This window comes from Triturus cristatus, chromosome 1_2 (genome assembly GCF_964204655.1).
Source record: "Triturus cristatus chromosome 1_2, aTriCri1.1, whole genome shotgun sequence".
In the NCBI taxonomy this organism is placed as follows: domain Eukaryota; kingdom Metazoa; phylum Chordata; class Amphibia; order Caudata; family Salamandridae; genus Triturus; species Triturus cristatus.
In genome coordinates this window covers 96,935,704-96,955,009 of record NC_140580.1, presented here as the reverse complement: position 1 = coordinate 96,955,009, position 19,306 = coordinate 96,935,704, and the positions used below count along the sequence as shown (strand labels likewise).

At 46.3% G+C, this 19,306-nt stretch overlaps 1 protein-coding gene across 2 annotated transcripts in view; it reads left to right on the top strand.

Annotated features, from left to right (window-relative positions):
• Positions 1–19,306, top strand: part of INPP5F (inositol polyphosphate-5-phosphatase F) — a 943,021-nt gene that overhangs the window by 765,430 nt on the left and 158,285 nt on the right. For both annotated transcript variants that reach the window (XM_085602832.1, XM_085602840.1), the window contains exons 14-16: positions 2,000–2,128; positions 17,532–17,649; positions 18,173–18,371. In XM_085602832.1, the coding sequence (XP_085458958.1) occupies positions 2,000–2,128; positions 17,532–17,649; positions 18,173–18,371 (446 nt within the window). The remainder of the gene's footprint in view (positions 1–1,999; positions 2,129–17,531; positions 17,650–18,172; positions 18,372–19,306) is intronic.

Sequence of the window (19,306 nt, the reverse complement as noted above, 5' to 3'; positions counted from 1 at the left end):
AGTGACTTACTTTTCGATGTTAAGTTGCATTCAGGCTCATGCAACTTCTTTTTCTTCTTCTTTGATAATTTTTGACAATGGAGGCGACTCCGGAGACCATGACCACGGTCTGGGTTCACGGTGAACTTGTCTTCTGTCTTGTGCCATGCCATAAACGTCTTGGCATTCCTTTTCTTAATTGTGTTGGAATGCATCCACCAACATGACTTGCAGGCCTTCAAAGCGTGGTTAGATCTGAAGCACCAAAAGCAGATGTTTGGGTCTCAGTGATGGACATCTGACTATTAAAGTCCCTACACAGTTTAAAACCAGACTGTTTGGGTGGAGACATTTGAAGAGAAAAAAACTGCACCTGAAGCAATAGAATATTTAAAACCATGTAGAACTTCAGAGGAGAATTGAATGACCGCATGGAGGGTGTAGAAAAAAGGGAACTGACATCCGCACGCTGACAGAGGTGCTTTATAGTTCCAGTGATGTCACAGGGGCGCTGAGTGCAGTGCCAAAATCGAGCTAGAACCCCCTACCAGCATGGGAATGCCATTGTATTGAAGAAGTTCTAGATCCAGACTTGCGCCTGGGATATCCAGAAGGTGAGAAATGTGCAGGTATAAATATCCATCAGAATATTATGCCATATTTCTCTAGATTTAACAGTTTTGATCAATATTGGAGACATAATGTGCTTTAAACATACTATTTGCCACTAAATTGATAAAATGTTCCTTGGAGAGAATGCCCAAACTCTCTTGTAAATTGGGGTTACATCCAAATAGGTTTGTACCAAAACCTTCAAACGCACGATGTTAGTGTTTCCATCTATCTATCTATCTGAAAGACCATAAACGTATTTATAGAGTGGCCTTAAAATCTCTCCAATGTTGACCAGTTTCTATCGACCACAGTATTTTAAAGTTCATAATTTGCCAATTTCAGAAATTCTTTGAGAAGAGCTATAAATTGGTCTTTATATATCGATTTTTGATCATTGTCACTTATCTATAGTTTGCTTTGAAATGGTGAGTTTGCCAATTGCCCCAGCATTACTGCTAGTCACTGCTTGTTCATAGTTGTATGTTTACATAATATGTTCATAACAATCCTTTTCTAGCATGTTTGACAGTTATTGCAGTGACAGACTGCCATGAAAAGGGCAGAGGCAGGTTTTAACAAACAGTTGGGGATCCCATCCACTGCATGTTAGGAAGACAAGATATGTGGTTACATTTCCAGTATGCATGGGCACTGGCAGAACTTTGCAATTGTGGATTTTCCCCACCGAATCCAACCTCTCGAAGTGCCACCTCCCAAAGCATGAACACCTATTTTGTTGGATAATTTTTCACATGGACGGCAAACTAAAAACGTGGTAGAATTTCCACCCCTCTAGATGCCGGGGCTGACATTCCACGAGAAAAACTCATACTAAGCCTCCTTTGTTTTGTACTTATTGCATGGCTTTCGGCTAATAACGGGGATTTCTTTTGAAAGAGACTTCCGTTGTCGTGTGAGCCCATTTTCATGGAAAAGTTGTGTGAAAAGCCTCGCGAAATATCAGTTTACCATACGTCTTTTATTTTGAAATATGTGTACAATTTTAAATAAATTCATGTTTTTGTGAATTGTGAAATAAGCCCTGTTAAAAAATGCTCTTCTGAGTTTTTTTTAGTTTTATTGAAGGTCTGTTATACTGCTGAACTTTTTGTTCTTAGTATTTTGAGCTGTATGAGCACCTTGGAAATCATGGTTTGTTTCTTGAGTGATTAATGTCAGTAGTGTTGTAAGGTGGATGCATTTACGTATTTATGTATGCACTCTGCGGAGACTAGAGTCATAATTAAGAAAACGGAATTCTACATTTACCCTCAAGGTCAAAATGTTCCTGCATATTGTTTTTTTAAATGTGCATGCTAGAAATATACAGAAAATATCGACCTGCATGCATATGTGCTTGTTGGTCACTCCTCCCGCAATTGCTAATCTGCATCTTTAAATCTAGCTCAAGAAATTGGGTGTGATGCCACCGGAGCAGCCACTTCCACTAAAATGTTATCGGATATACCAGATTATGTGGGCAAATAATGGAGATGCCATCAGCAGGCAGTATGCAGGAACTGCAGCCCTAAAGGTAAGAGGTAAGGCATGTCCGCAGACAAGACACCATGCTGTCAAGCATCTCATGTACGCCATGATAACTTTTGCTTGTTTTTTCCAAAGGCATTTCAACCCTGATGCATGGCTCATTTCTCGTGTAGTTAGCTTTAGGGATATACTATGGAGGCAGATTTCTGAAAAGTAAATGAGAGGAACCATCTCTTCGTGCTCTCTCATTCCAGAGCTCTTCACAAGTTTCTCTTCCATTGGAGGATGTACCTTGTAAATCATTAGTCTTTGGCAAGTAATATTTTTTGGTCGCTCGTAATTGGCTCTGTAATTTCCCTTTTAGGGCCACTCTTGCAGTCCTTCTAAATCCAAGTTCACACATGCACACTTTAGCAGCAGCAGGCGGCGGACTCAGATGGTCATACTTACAGGAAGAGAGGTCTCTAAGTCAGTTATGCCTGAACCTCTACCTGCCGCAGCCTTCTCTTCTAAGCTTTTCTCTAGCCTTACAGATGCACTTGTTCCTCTTCCTGATCCTGAGATCTTCCCCTGAGTTGAACAGAGAACTCACCACTTCGCAGGTGTCAAGATTATGGGTGGGGGTTTGTGTAAGAAAGTGCGACTCTTGGTTGGGGGACCAAATGCACACTGATGCCCCTGCACCAGGACTGCAGAACCCTGTGATCTGGGGCCATTGGGCACACGTGTTCTTCGACAGGTTCATCAATGGCAAGGTGAAGGTTGCAAGTTAATTGGAAAATATCTTGGAGCGCCAGTCCATTTCAGCCACACAGCTCCGGCAAGTTCTTGGAGCCTTCCAAGCGTAGAATGAGGTTTTTCAAAGTGGGTGTTTGCTGGGAGCTCAACTCTGCAACTACTGGGCAACGTTTAGATGCAGTTTGTTGGGAGTTTTAGCTTAGACTGTGCTGGTGTTAGAGCAAAATTTTAATTTCCATATTAAAATGAATTACTTTGTAATTGATACAGTAACGCTCTGATATGCAGAACTATGTGTTCCTGGCATAGGCTAAACTAGGTCTCAACTCCATTTTGTTTGCTGGAGCATCCATAATAATCTTTGTGTGTTCATTTTTCATTGACAGTGCATGCAGAAAAATGTGCACTGTTGTTTTGTAATTACATGGTGTTTTCGAAGAATTCTGGAGGAAGCCTTTATATACCTTTTAAGGCTCCTACTGCACGCTCATTATACACTATTCACTTCGGGCTGGGGGAACGTTTTGTACAGTGGGCGGCGCTTCCCTATAGTGCTTCCACTGCTAGGGTGAGGATGGGGGGCTTTATTTCTGATGCCTGTGCGGTCGCTCTGGGGACGAGGCAGGGGTGCCCGTTGAGATTGGAGCCGGTTGTTGGCTTGGGAAGAGGCGGGAGTTATGGCACTGGGTGACCTTTATGAGGATGGTAATCTTCTCCCTTTTGACGACCTTAGGGAGCGTCACGATCTCCCGCGGGGGGACTTCCTCTTGCATGCAGCTCTGTTTGCGGCTGTCAGGAAACACTGCCGGCAGGGACTGGTGGAGCCGGACACATCTCTTGCTTGTCAGTATGTAGTGATGGCGGCGGGTACTTTTAAGGAGGTGACCTGCCTTTATCGGCGGATTACCTGTGATATGCGTCAACCCCTGACTGCACTGCGACTCAAGTGGGAGGTGGATCTGGGGGCATCCATTGCGGACAAAACTTGGGAGGAAATCATGGAGCGACCATGGAAATGTTCCCGAAATGCGCGTTTCCAGCTTATCCAGTTCTATGTTTTTCATAGGGCATACCTCACGCCTCGTAAAATAGCTGAGTATTTTGGGGGGTCGGATGCTTGCCCCCGGTGTGACCATGATGGGGCGAATTTTCTCCACATGTTGTGGGACTGTCCACGGGTGGGAGACTTTTGGCGGGAGGTGACGACTGCACTGCTGACTGTGACAGAGAGGGAGCTGGAGGTGGGTCCGGGGGTCTGCTTGCTGCATTGGTTCCCGCACACTGCCAAGACTAAGGTCACCAGCCGGTTCATTTACCTGGGAACTTACTTCCCATTGGAAGACGAGGCAGGGGCCTAATCTCTTGCGCTGGAATAGGGAAATGGTGAAATGGGCAGGAAGCGAGGGGAACTATAGACTATGTCTGGCTCGGCGTAATGGAAGTGAGAAATCACAAGAAATGGCCCGGGCATGGGTGGCACTCCTGGAACTGTTCAAACAACCAGCTGTAGACGACGAGGGGGATCCTGAGGAGGGGGATGTGGCACGGGACCCTTGAGACTTTTTTTTTTTTTTACGTTCATGGGAATGCAGGGGAGGACTCTGGACCCGGGATAAACAGCTTCCTCCTGTGCTCTTGATACATTCTCTGCTGTGCCCCGTGGGAGGGGAATCCGACTTGTGGTACGGGAGGCTTCGTTGCCCACTTGACTGTATTAGACACTGGCGACATGCTTGGGAGGGTGGTTGGGGTGGGGGGTTCTGTTGGGGGAGTTTGACGGGGAGAGGGGTGGGGGGGTCTTTTGATTGCGTCACACCATGGTAATGGATCACCCTTGTGGACGGACTACATTACAGCATAGATGCCTTATGTGAAGAGAGGTGTGCCGTTGTACTCAGTTTGGCGGGCTGGTCGTTATCCTACAGCCTGGCATATCTGGGTGGCCAGGTAGCGGGCAGGGGGATTGAATGTGTTAACTTCTGAAATTCAATAAAAGTCTGTTTAAAAAAAAATAATTATACACTATTCACTTATGAGTCTTTCCATTGTTTATGTAACCTGATTTGTTCCGACACCTCCGACCGATGACATTAAAAGGGAACTTATTAGTATTAATTTCGGAGGATAGTTCTAGGATGGTGGTATTATATGATGCTTGACAGTGCTGAACTGTGATTTGACGATGTATTGACACATTTGTTCACCCCATGCTGATTGTGCGATTTCCTTTGCTTTCCATCGTAAAATGTATTACAAAATGCTCCCAATTTGAGGTGTGAGCAGACTTCTTTGGGTCTATACTAGGGATGCTGCCCGGTTCTCTATTGATTTGCTGCACATTTTGACTTAGTCGATTTTTCAGACTTTATTTAATGTGTCCATTTTAATTCTAAGAGCCTTCATGGCAATTGATATCTGAGCCTTATGATTTATTGAGATTGCTATATTTTTGCATTCTGTATTGCACTTTAATATTTTAATATACCTTCATGGTTTTTCTAAATTACTAATCTCTCTGAGGAAAGTGGTTTATTATATGGTGTAGTTGTGCGACCTCATTGTGCATCATATTCATCATCATAATTACTTTATTCGGTCAATTAAAACCATACTACTACAAAAATCATTAAAAACAACAACACAAAAACAAAGTTAATTGCAAATATTGATATGCACCATAAAATATAAGGATAAAAACGCCCCTCTCTTTATGATATACAAATAAAATCTTGTGCCAATTCCTTTCCAAGTTAATCTTATACATGAAGACCATCGACTTAAGCAGTGTTCTCCTTATAATTGTTAAAGATTTAAAGTATTACAGGTCCCGTTTTTTCTTTTCTCTAACCGCCGCAACTAAAAAACTAGCAATATTTAAAGTTTCCCATACATTATTCAACATATGTAAATATACTAGAGCAGGCCTTCCTGCACAAAACCTTTATTCTTTAAAATGGGTCCTCAAAAACATTTGCAAATATGACAATAATGGTCACAAAACATGATAAAGTGCAAAGTGTCTTGGGTGGAAAAATTATCACAGGAACAGGGACCCAAATCTTCCGCCCTTCGCCACCCCTGCGGTTCTACCAATAAAACATGCAAATAATTAAATCTAAATCTTGTTAAAAGAAAGCTGTGGTAGTGTTTTGTTACTTCATTTAGATAGGGTTCTATTGCTGAGTTTGTTTTCAGGAGTGAGTGGGCTCGTACCGTTGGTTTCGTCAACTCTCTGACCTCACTTTTTGCTTGTATCATACATAAGAAATGTTTCTTGACACATGAGAAATCCTTCTTAGATAGCTTATTTGGTGAATTCAACAATTCTGGGTGCCCTAATTTCAATGTTAACTTCTTAACATAACCAAGCAATACTGCTTGCTCTATCCAGGGATAAACAGTCCCGAACAATCTCACGATTCATCTCTAATTCGGGGTTGGTCCAGATCATCATCCATTTAAGTAGTGGTGCCATTCCAATCAGATTTGACACAAAACCAATACCCAGTTCCTGATGAATAATGTAAGAAGTTGTTGAATGCGGGACTGATAACAAATTTCTAAGAAATGTATTCTCTGCTATTTGGAGGTCCTCAGCCTCATTATAGCCCCATACTTCAGACCCATAGTTAGAGATAGCAATACATTTCGCTCTATAAATATTTAACATGGCTTGGACTGGCTTAGCCCCTAGCCTGTGTGCAAAATCAAGAAGCGCTACTGTTTGATCTTACCATACAGTTTCTTTTAGCTTTCTTTTGCGGTACCCATGTACCCCTTTCATCAAACAAAACCTCCAAATACGAAAATTTAGTCACCCTCGATAGTTCATTTCCCTCACTATAATGCGTTTGAACTTTTTTGGGTCTAGAGCCTATAGTCATAGTGTGCGATTTAGTCAAATTAACGCTTAAATCCAGCAAACTCATAAAATCTGCAAAGGAACTTGGGAGAGACTGGAGCCCAATCGCTGTGCGTGCCAATATAGCAGCATTGTCTGCTTATAGAAGTGCTCGGATTAACCGCTCCCCCACTCGAGGGATATCTTTACAGGCTATACACAGAGCGGAGTCTAGATCATTAATATATAAAGTAAACAATAAGGGAGCTAAAATGCATCCCTGTCTGACTCCTCTAGAGATGCGAATACTCTGCTTATGATTTCCCTTATGGTTATATCTCACCTTGGCGGTGAGATCCCTAAGCAGATCGGATAAAAAGTTGACAATGGTCCGGTCCATTCCCATTTCAAGTAGGAAAGCCCATAGTTTGGATCTGTTTACTCAGTCAAAAGCCGAGGACAGATCATAAAGGTCAGATGTAATGTCCCCTTTTTGGCGATGGTATATTTCCCGGCTAGCAGCTGCAAGTTTAGGCACTGATCCATGGTGTACCCCTACCTTTCCTGAAACCATACTGCAAATTTGATAGTACATTGCACTCTTCAGGCAATCTGTTAATTTACTGAGGATCACTCTCCCTAGTACTTCGACTGCAGAATCTATCAGCAATATTGGTCTGTAACATTGAAGGTCTTTTCTCTGACCCTTCTTATAAACTGGTATAATGGTATACTTGTGCAATAAAGTCACAGTCCTGTATCAAGTCCAGTCAGATTAGTTTATAAAACCTTAGCTCAGTCCTGGGTAACTGTGCTCAGAGGAGTCAGGCTTTTTCAAAGGGACAAGTGTTGAGCATTAATAAGTACTGAAACAGTTGAATACGAAGACAATGCAACACAACACAAATCTGACACCAATTTATAAAAATAGGTTGTATTTTTATCTTTAAATAGACACCTCACATGGATTGGTGTCACAGGGCAGAACAATCAGTCTGCCAGAGGAGGGGCTGCCTGCGCGAATTCGAAAAGATATGGGCCATTGGGCAGGAGATTGAGGATCGTTCCAAAGTCTTCCAAGAGAGAATAGGCGAGTAATACTTCCCTGGGGGGCAATGGTGGCAACAGCAAACCAATTGGAAACGGTATACGATGCGATATGGGGTACAGGTAACACATGTAAACTCACGGGACTCTATGATTTTATGTATGATGTAGATCTGAAGATTGTTACATGTTTAATAAAAAGAAGCTTAAAAAAACTGTAACGCCCTGAACGTCTCAGGATCGTTTAACAGACACGATAATGAGAACGCAACCACTTGTGAAGGTTTAGTTATTTTAATGAAGGCAAAAATAATACAAGGAATAAACAAAGGTTATAGTCACTGGAATCCTCCAGGCTAAGTACGTTACCAGCCCACAGCACGGATGGTCCTAACCGTCCTCTGCATATACGCCGATCCCGGCGTATGCCAACAGAGGGCAGAAATGAAATGGCCGACAATGCCAATCGGTAGGCTGTGAGGGGCACGAAGAGTGTTAGGGAGAATCGAGGAGTCAGGGAAACACCCAGCCAGGGTCTCTACCTGAAGGGAGCAGCCGCTCAACCTCTTCCTCAGACTGCACCGGGACGCGGAGTCACCTCCTGGTGATGCGTCACCGATACCCCAATCACAAGCAAAGAAGACTGAACCGAGAGCAGCCGCTCGATCGATCCTGTGGACTTCCGAGTCTGTAACGCGGCAAACACCTCCTGGTGTGCGTTACAGCTGGCAGTCCCTGTATCTCTGGTCCGGCTGGGAGTTACGACTCCAACCAGCAAAAGCGCCACTGTGCTTTGACTCAGCCGAGTCAAAAAGCGAAGCTCAATGGTTATCCGGTAGAGCTTCCGGGTCCTTCACAGGTGACGATGGGGCAAGACACGGCCCAGGGAGTAACGACTCGACCTACCTCCGTTCTTGCCTTACTGGAGCACCACTCCGGAACACTGCTCTTCACTAAGCAGGTACGTCGGTGTAAACACAATATCCGACAGCGTTGTACCTCCCGGTTCCTCCCTTTATAGGGCGTGTTTTCCTTGAGTTATGTAACAGCTCTCCTGTTTACATAAGGGCGTGTTTTCCTTAAGTTATGTAACAGCTCTCCTGTTTACATAAGGGCGTGTTTTCCTTGAGTTATGTAACAGCTCTCCTGTTTACATAAGGGCGTGTTTTCCTTGAGTTATGTAACAGCTCTCCTGTTTACATAAGGGCGTGTTTTCCTTGAGTTATGTAACAGCTCTCCTGTTTACATAACCTCTCAACCGCTAAGCATCCTGGGAGATGTAGTCCGTTTTCGCTGGTTACCGTTTTCCTCCCCTCGCATGACAGGAATTCTTGACAGTACATCCTCCCTCTCAGCGGCTCCCCACGGGTCCAGCGCTGGCAGGAAAACGCCGATGGAACAAGGAGACCAAGCGCGGAGCATGAACCCCTTCAGCCGGTTCCCATGACTGCTCCTCCGGGCCATAGCCTTTCCACGCAACCAGGTACCACAGCTTCCCCCTGCGCCATTTGGACGCCCGTATGCCCGACACTTCATACTCCACCTCCGACTCCACGCATACCGGCCTAGGTGTCCCAGACGGCTTGGAGGGTGCTGGTTTGAGCAATGATACATGAAAGACAGGGTGTATCCGCAATGACTGGGGCAAGCACACCTTCACGTTCACGGGACCCATACACTTGGTAATTCGATAGGGGCCCATGTACTTGGGATGGAACACACTGTTCTTTCGAAACCTCATGTTTCTTGTGGATATCCAGACGTAGTCTCCAGTGCGGTACAGTGGCCCGGGCCTTCTCTTCCTGTCTGCCGCAGCCTTGTATCTTCTCTTGGCCTCTATTAGGACAGCCCTTGAGCGCATCAACGTGTCTTTTATGTGTGCCACCCTGTCCGCTGTGGCGGGAATCCTGTCCTCTCTGAACGGATGTAGAAATGGCAAGAACCTGGGATGTTGGCCATAGTTGCTATAGAACGGAGATGACTGTGTGGAGCTGTGAGTGGCGTTGTTATAGGCTATCTCTGCAACCCATAGCAAGTCGACCCATTCTTCCCTGCCCTGGTCCACAAAACATCGCAGATACTGTTTGAGCGTTTGGTTCAGGCGCTCGGTTTGGCCGTCCGTTTGAGGGTGGTAGCTGGTGGACAGGGCGGTCTTAACATGCAGCGCAGTGCACCAAGTCTTCCAGAATTGCGCAGTAAACTGCGACCCCCGGTCCGACACGATCACCCCAGGTAATCCATGCAGTCGTACCACATTCTTTAGGAGTAGTGACGCCAATTCCCCGGCCGTAGGGACTCTCTTGCAGGGGATGAAGTGCCCCATTTTCGTCAAGTAATCCACCACCACCAGTATTGCCGTCATCCCCTGGTCTACCGGTAGGCCCACCACGAAGTCCAGTGATATGCTATCCCATGGTCTATCCGGGGTCGGAAGTGGATGTAAGAGCCCTTGGGTTCGGCCCTGGTCGGCCTTCATGGTAGCACACGTAGGACACTCCTGTCCCCACCTCCTGACATCCACTCTCATGGTTGGCCACCAGAAATGCCGTCCCATGCTAGCCACCGTTTTTTCAAAGCCCAAATGACCTGCGCATGGAGAGTCATGGCACCAGATGAATGCTTGTTTCCTTAGCCTAGGCGTGGGTATCAATAGGCACCTGCCCTTCAGGGGTATCCCGTCCTTCAGCTGCCATTCTCTGTGACTGAGGAGCCACCTCCGCCATGCGAATGACCTGATCCCTCTCTTTATTCCCCTCAGGAAAGTATCCGGTTGGATAACCCCCAATACCATCCTCGGGGAAATGATGGAATGCTCGGTCGCAGGCAATGGTTCCTTAACTGCAGATTGACGGGACAGGGCGTCCGCCTTCCGGTTTTCCGTCCCCGGCCGATATGTGATGCGGAAATTGAACCCCGCAAAGAAGATCATCCACCGCAGCTGTCTGGGAGAAAGGTGTCTTGTGGCCGTCATGAACTGTAGGTTCCGATGGTCCGTGTACACCGATACCACATGTCTTGCCCCCATCAACCAATGCCTCCATTCGGTGAAGGCGTCCTTGATTGCGAGAAGCTCCTTCTCCGCAATATGGTAGTTGCGTTCGGCGTCGTTGAGTTTGCGGGACATGTACGCAACGGGATGAAGCACCCCTGTGTCGTGGTTGCGTTGGGACAAGATAGCCCCCAGCGCCACATCCGATGCGTCCGCTTCCACCACGTAGGGGAGATCCGGATCGGGGTGAGCCAACACCGGCGCCTTACCAAAGGCGCTTTTCAGGGCCTCAAAGGCTTTGTTCGCTTCAGGAGACCAGACAAACTCCTTGGACTTCCTCAGTAGCTGTGTGATTGGGGCCACCAATCCTGAAAATCCATCTATAAACCGCCTGTAAAAGTTGGCGAAGCCAATGAAACTTTGGACGTCCTTCACGCTTTGGGGCACCGGCCATTCTTTCACCACCTTGATCTTTCGTTCTGCCATCTCCTGTCCCTCTGGACTCAGCATCACTCCGAGGAATTCCACGGATGTGACGTGGAAGTCACACTTGCTGAGTTTACAAAACAGCATGTTTTCCCTCAGCTTTTGGAGCACAGCTTTGACGTGGTGTACGTGCTCCTCCACACTGGACGAATAGATGAGGATGTCGTCGATATATACGACCACATAGATATCCAACTCCTCTCTGAATACCTCATTCAAAAAGTACTGAAAGGCTGCCGGGGCGTTGCACAGACCGAACGGCATGACGAGGTACTCAAAAAGGCCGAACCTGGTCTTAAAGGCGGTCTTCCACTCGTCTCCGTCCCTCATGCGCACCAGATGGTATGCCCCTTTCAAATCCAACTTGGTGTAGATACGAGCTTTCTTGACCTGTTCCAGAAGTACACTGATGAGAGGCAAGGGGTACCGATTCTTTACGGTTATCGCATTCAATGCCCTAAAGTCCACACAGGCTCTCAGCTCCCCATTAGCCTTCGGGATGAAGAAGAGTGGCGAGGCGGCCGGAGACTTGGACGGGCGGATGAATCCTAGCTTGAGGAGTTTATCCAGGTACCCCCGGAGATGCACGTTTTCAGGCTCCGTCAGGGCATACAGCCTGCCGCTGGGAACGCTGGCCCCTGGCACCAGGTCGATCTGGCAGTCAAACTGTCTATGTGGTGGTAGCACTTCCGCCTTCACCTCATCAAATACATCCTCAAAACTGTGATAAGCCTGGGGGAGAGCCACATCTTTTTCTGCCGCTGTAGCCACCGTCTGACTCCCGCTCTCATCTGCGTCAAGGGATTCCGTTCTTATTCCACAATGCAGGATGCAATACGGTGACGTCAGTTCGATGCGATGTGTTGGCCAATCCACAGAGGGGTTGTGTTTCTGTAGCCACGGCAATCCCAATATGACGCCATATTGGGGCGCTCGGATGATGTTAAAATCGATTTGTTCCAAATGGTTCCTCCCACATCTCATCGGAAGGACCCCCGTGTGCTGCCCGATGGGCCCCGTCACCAATCGCCTTCCGTCTACAGCATAGACGTCTTCGGGTACAGCTTTGGGAAGAAGCACTAGCCCTAGCCTGCATGCCTCGTTGTGGTCCATATACATGCCAGTGGCCCCTGAATCCACCATGGCCACAACGGGTATCCACTGGTCATGCACTCCCACGTGCACCGTGAGAAACAGGTGTCGTTGTCCCTTAGTGACCGAGTTGGAAAGTGAAGGGATGGATGAGTGACTCCGAGATGCCCCTTCTTTGGTCTGGGAGTCCTCTAGTTTTCCGCCGGTACGTCCACCACGGCTGTTACCGACCGGTTGGCCCGATAACGTGACGTCTTCGGTTTGGCAGGGCATTCACGTACGTAGTGGCCTTTTTTGCCACAATATAGGCACAATCCTTGTTTACGGCGTGACTCTTTCTCCGTGGCTGTGAGGCTCGCTCGTATTGCGCCGATGTCCATGGGTTCTCCCTTGGATGCGGTGGAAGTTTCAGGACTTCCCACTGTCACATAGGATGGAAGGGATTTTCCTTTTCTCCCATGATCCCCCTTTCTTTCACTTAGCCTATGTTCCAGCTGTAATACCAGGTTGATAAGGCCCTCACATGTCTTGGGTTGTGGGTCAATATGAGCCACGGCGTCCTTGAGCTCATCGCACAGCCCGTGATGGAAGAGCGCCGTCTGTTTAGCAACAGGCCACTTGGTTTCCGCAACCAGCCTTCGGAACGCGTTGAGATACTGCACCAGGTCGTTGGATCCCTGTCTCAACTCAAGCATTTCACGGTCCGCCGTGTACGAGTCAGCCCTTCTGTCGAAGACCTTCAGGAATTCCTCGCGCAAAGCACCCCAATCACATAAGATGGGGTCTTCCCTGCTCACCAGAGGTACGGCCCATTGTGCCGCGTTTCCAGCCAAATAGGATATAAGGAAAGCCACACGAGCCTGACTCGTGGGGAACGCCCTTGGTTTGCACGATAAATGTAGCGCCACTTGTGTGAGGAATACCTGCACTGTGTTAGGAACCCCACTGTACCTCTCTGGTGTTGCCAAGGGGACGGCTACCGGCATTTCCACTACTACCGCAGGGGTCTGGTTCGTGAGGGAGGTGCTGGGCGTGAGCGGGTCCAATTGGATAGCATCCAGTCTGGCTTTTACATCGGCTGTTTCTTGCCTGGAGGCAGCCAATTCAATTTGCACGGTCGCTAAAGCAGCCAGCACATCATCAAGTGTTGCCATGTCTGTTATCGACCGGGAGACAGTTAGTGTTATTAAGGTCGGATATTTTGTAACGCCCTGAACGTCTCAGGATCGTTTAACAGACACGATAATGAGAACGCAACCACTTGTGAAGGTTTAGTTATTTTAATGAAGGCAAAAATAATACAAGGAATAAACAAAGGTTATAGTCACTGGAATCCTCCAGGCTAAGTACGTTACCAGCCCACAGCACGGATGGTCCTAACCGTCCTCTGCATATACGCCGATCCCGGCGTATGCCAACAGAGGGCAGAAATGAAATGGCCGACAATGCCAATCGGTAGGCTGTGAGGGGCACGAAGAGTGTTGGGGAGAATCGAGGAGTCAGGGAAACACCCAGCCGGGGTCTCTACCTGAAGGGAGCAGCCGCTCAACCTCTTCCTCAGACTGCACCGGGACGCGGAGTCACCTCCTGGTGATGCGTCACCGATACCCCAATCACAAGCAAAGAAGACTGAACCGAGAGCAGCCGCTCGATCGATCCTGTGGACTTCCGAGTCTGTAACGCGGCAAACACCTCCTGGTGTGCGTTACAGCTGGCAGTCCCTGTATCTCTGGTCGGGCTGGGAGTTATGACTCCAACCAGCAAAAGCGCCACTGCGCTTTGACTCAGCCGAGTCAAAAAGCGAAGCTCAATGGTTATCCGGTAGAGCTTCCGGGTCCTTCACAGGTGACGATGGGGCAAGACACGGCCCAGGGAGTAACGACTCGACCTACCTCCGTTCTTGCCTTACTGGAGCACCACTCCGGAACACTGCTCTTCACTAAGCAGGTACGTCGGTGTAAACACAATATCCGACAGCGTTGTACCTCCCAGTTCCTCCCTTTATAGGGCGTGTTTTCCTTGAGCTATGTAACAGCTCTCCTGTTTACATAAGGGCGTGTTTTCCTTAAGTTATGTAACAGCTCTCCTGTTTACATAAGGGCGTGTTTTCCTTGAGTTATGTAACAGCTCTCCTGTTTACATAAGGGCGTGTTTTCCTTGAGTTATGTAACAGCTCTCCTGTTTACATAACCTCTCAACCGCTAAGCATCCTGGGAGATGTAGTCCGTTTTCGCTGGTTACCGTTTTCCTCCCCTCGCATGACAGGAATTCTTGACAAAAACATAGACACCTCAATGACAAAAATCTACTAGAGTGATTAAGTTTTTAAAGAAACAATAAAGCAATCAGCTTGTAACTTAAAGCAATAAATCATTGTACTCTATAGTGACTCGCCGTTTAGGGTTAGCCACAACAAGTAACTTGAAAACATCTATAAGGGCTTTCTAGTGGTGTCTAACTCTGATATGGAGTCAGTCACAGGGACCAGTCAGTTATAGTTGAACAGTTACATCGTAGTTTAATCAATCTCCAGTCCAGTTCCATGTACTATGGGCAAATCGCCATAGAAGTCAGTGGAGTGGTCCTGGTACAAGGGATGCCAATACAGGTGTCTTCCTATGGCCACCCTTTGTCCACGAATGCAGAAGGATGACTTTAACATCAGGGGTTGATGTCCCACAAAGTCCGGGAGAAGTCAGCACAAAACCAGTTGCCACTTGTCAACTGGTCTTCAGTTACAGCAAAACAGTGGGTCCCTTTAACTTGCAGTAACTTGCATGCTGAGAGCCCAAACTGCACTCCAGTGACTATCCCGGACCCACCAGACTTGGGTGTAATGGTTGAGGTTCGAGACTTGGTCTCCCAGAGAATACCTCAGTGTCAGGCGGTGATCACGCTTCTTGGCGCTGGGCTCTAGTTTAATGCATTGATTCATTTGATACATCAATGTATCAAAATTAGTAGTGAAATGCGGTTTTGAATCTTATCTTTAGGGACAAATTGCCTCATCTATCCTTGAGAACAACACCATCCCTGATCCTGCAAAGGACGTGTCATCTCTATTGTGCACATTATCAGACAGATCGTGCCTACGCAGGCAACCCCTCTCACTCTCTTAGGCAAGGAAGCAGGGCAGAACGTGGCTGAAGACCCAAAGCGAGGGCAGTCAGAGGCTCTCGTACTTGAGTTTTCAGGAATGGGGAGAGGAGAGTGCACCAAAGTTCCTCGGAGCAACGCTCATGCCCCGTCCTCACAGTATAGAGGTTGAAGTCTACCTGTGCCTTTGCACAGCTTTCCGCTAATTGGAATGCAGGCTTCTTTTTCTGGATATTTGCCCTCATACAGGAACAGAGGCACCTTCAAATCACAGTTGTACGCTTCTTCCTCGAAGACCATGATTCAGCAGCACTTCTAGCAACATTTAAGGATCTCCAGCCCTTGACTTGGTAATGAGGCTGGCAGTCCAATATCCCAGCCCATGTGTTAAGAAGATATCTCTAGACACACTGCTGTTGGTCTACTCCTAGTTGTCCAGTATCTTGACACAAGGACACTGTCCTGGGGATTCTAGTCAATTTCTATCCTAAGCTGGCAAATGAAAATGTGATTCTAGAGCCCTGCTCTCATTTGGTGATGTCTGTTTTCAAGGTAAGTGGTTTCTGTTCACACAGGCTGTCTAGCCACAGCTGTTTGATTTGCAGATTTGCCAGGTAAACAGTAGAATAGGGTGTTCCCTGTAATGTGAGCAAAAGAGGAGATGGGCTTTATGCATCTGCCTACTACACACAACTCTTCTGCAACACACCTCTGCTACAGAAAGATGCAGGGACCTCTCCTTTCTCTTGAAAAGGTGCACATTTTCCTCCCTCTGTTAGCTCGAGCAAGCTCAATTTCAAAGATCCTCAGTAATGTCCTGAGCTTTATTCCATCTCACATCCCTGTCTGGCAGGCTCTCACTATCCTCTGACTTTGATAGCTATTCACCCTCTGGTGTTCCAAAATTGATTCCTAAATTCATGTAGTCAAATGCAGCACATTTTCTTGACCCTCACTCTGCCTCACACTTACAAAGGAAGCATAGATGTGCCATCAGTGTACCACATGGTTGACATGAAGGCATGGAATCGAAAGGAAATAACACACATTTTAAACCAAAAATGCCAGTAGGCAACTCTCCCAAGGAAGATAACCCGTGCAAAGGCCTGCTCCTCCTACCGTAAAGGTTTGTTGCCAGTTCTTCCGAACCCAGTGAAATTACATTAGTCATTCCTGTTAAAGGAGGGGTGCACATGATGTACCCTCTATACCATAGAGCCCTACTTTGATTCCTAGTCCATTTTGATACATGTCTTCAGCATACATGTGTAAATGTTGTGTGCATTGAGGAGAAAAACAAAAAAATTGAGTGGCAAAAAGGGAGCCTAGCTGTGTTTAAATTGTAAATATGAAAGAAATAATGCTGAAAGGGATGTGGATCCTGGTACCCGATTTGCAGTTTCCAGTTCGGCTTTAAAATGGATCAAGCAACCCAGTATCAGCTAATGGATAGATTGTAACCTGAGAAATTGCCAGTGGCTGGGATTAATTCAAGCATTTCATCCATCACCTTGTTATTTTTGCATTTGATGCCCTAAGTGCGCTGGATATGCCCAGACTTGTGTCCCGGGCTCACTGCCATTGGAACCAAACTATACCTCGCTGAAGACCCCTAATAAGGCCGAAAATGGTCCTGGGTTGCTTGTGTTCTGGTTCTAGGAGGACCAGGCCTGGCAGTTCAGGCTGGACTGTTAACATGAGGCACAGTGTCAAGACTGATGTGCATATGGCTGGGTCCAAACTAAGGTGGCATGGTGGGTGGAAAATGATGGATTGGGATGTGGCCAGAGCAATTGCCAGTAGTTGTTATTAAATAAAGCATTCCATCCATCACCTTGTTTTTCTAGTCTGCAGTACCAGCAGTGAGTGGCTCCAAAAGCGATCTCTTAAGAAAATTCTTCGGTCATGCACGTTTTGAACAAATTGAGCACTACAGTGCTATATACGCGATGCTCAATTATGAAATCCAATATCATGAAAGGCAGTGAACTGAGATGCAAATAACTAAGGCATATCAATATTTGGGTTATTTTAAGGCTGGATAAAGTTCTGCTTCACAAAGCTAACTATCTCTGCACATCATCTGGTTTAATTTGTCCTTACTAAAATCTGCTGGAGACTTCTTAGTTCTGATTAGAAAGAATTGGCTTTGTCTTTCAGGGTGACTTCACCAGGACTGGTGAAAGAAAGCTGGCTGGGGTAATGAAAGATGGAGTCAACTCAGCAAATCGATATTACCTGAATCGTTTTAAGGATGCCTACAGACAGGCCGTCATAGGTAAGAGCTCGGTGTCTACATGAAAGAGGCAAGAATCTCCATAGCATATTCTTTTTCTGAAATAGTGTTCTTTATTTACCTTCTTATGTGAGTTGATGCCACAGTGCAAACAGACATGTTTTTTTAGGGATAGTCACATTTTGTCAGTTTGTTGGGGGATGTATGGTGAAACAGAAAGCTGGTAATAGTTAATAAATCTCCCCACAAAGGGAGTTTGAAAGAGTGATGGTGAGAAGAGCAGAATGAGAAGGAATCAAAGATATGGGTGTCAGAAGTGAAATTAAGTCAAGATTTTAAGTGGGCCATGAGTGTAATTTAGGGGCCCGGTTGACCAGGGGTATAGTTTGTTCAGAAAACATTTACTTCAGCCTGGAGGGGCATTAGCATTTCTTATAGGGCCATGCACCCTAGCCTCTCCTGGTTTGAGAAAGCCTTCTTAATATTTTGTGGTTTCATTTGCCTTCCCAGTTAGCTTTTTTTGTCTGTACTCGCCCATGTAAATGTTCATATTTGTTTCTTTTAGATCTGTTGCAAGGAGTCCCTGTGACAGAAGACCTTTATTCAATATTCTCGAAAGAGAAAGAGCACGAAGCATTACAAAAGGAGAACCAGAGAACCCATCAAGAGCAAATCAGTCTTTTGCTGCAGAACTACATGAAGCTGCTGTTACCAGAAGATGAGAAATTTCATGGTGGATGGGCTCTCATTGATTGTGATCCCAGGTCTCTGCTCATTAACAGAAACGTATTTATTTGAGAAATGCTTCTGAACCTGTGTCTTTATCGGACACTGGGGTCAAAGGAAAGTGAGCCACCAGCAATATTTATAAATGTGTCCTTAGTTTCATGGCTATATCACACTGTATCCGTGATATTTTAAAGGTAGACAGTCTAATTGCCTGATCTGCTTCTTCATCAGTGCTGTTCTAACAGTCATTGAGAAAGTTAACAGATTGGTGTGCTGCACTATTACTGTCAGGTCTGGCAGTGGGAGTGCAATAGAACAGTGTGCGAACACACACTCTGTGCATGCAATGGGGACACCTTTAATTTTGCTTAATTTGTGTGCGTCCTGGATGCAGTGAGCTTTGGGTGACCTGCAAAATAGCAGGAAGAGACTTCTACAAGTAACAGTATTTTTTAGGGCTCATGTCAAGCAATTGGCACACCCTGAAGCGAGCTGGGCCAAAACTTCCAGTTTTTACCTACTTCTCCCTATTCAGGCAGTAAACTAGTGACAGGAAAACATGTTCTTTTGGAGGCACAGAATGTTACATACGTCTCTTCCTCATCAATGTCTTCTTCGAATATATTTATTAGACAATTGGAAAGAGCACATGTGTGGTTTCTATTGAAAAGGCATTTTTGTGTGTTGATAATAGCTGTGGCTCTGTTTGGCAAATCTGCATGAAACTTAAAAAAAACGAAGTACCTGAACCTTGGGTTGTTTGTGACAAGATTTGTGCAGGTCCGTCCAAATAGGGCCAAAATAAAAGGGGTTTCAAAAGTGTCATTTCCCATTTTAACTCCCCGAGTATTCTGTTCTCTTTCATAGAGATGAAAGGAATTACACGCAACTTGGCACGAAAGTAGAATTATACCCTATCATTTCACAGCTGTACCATTTGGTCTGACGACTGCACCACAAGTGTTCATCA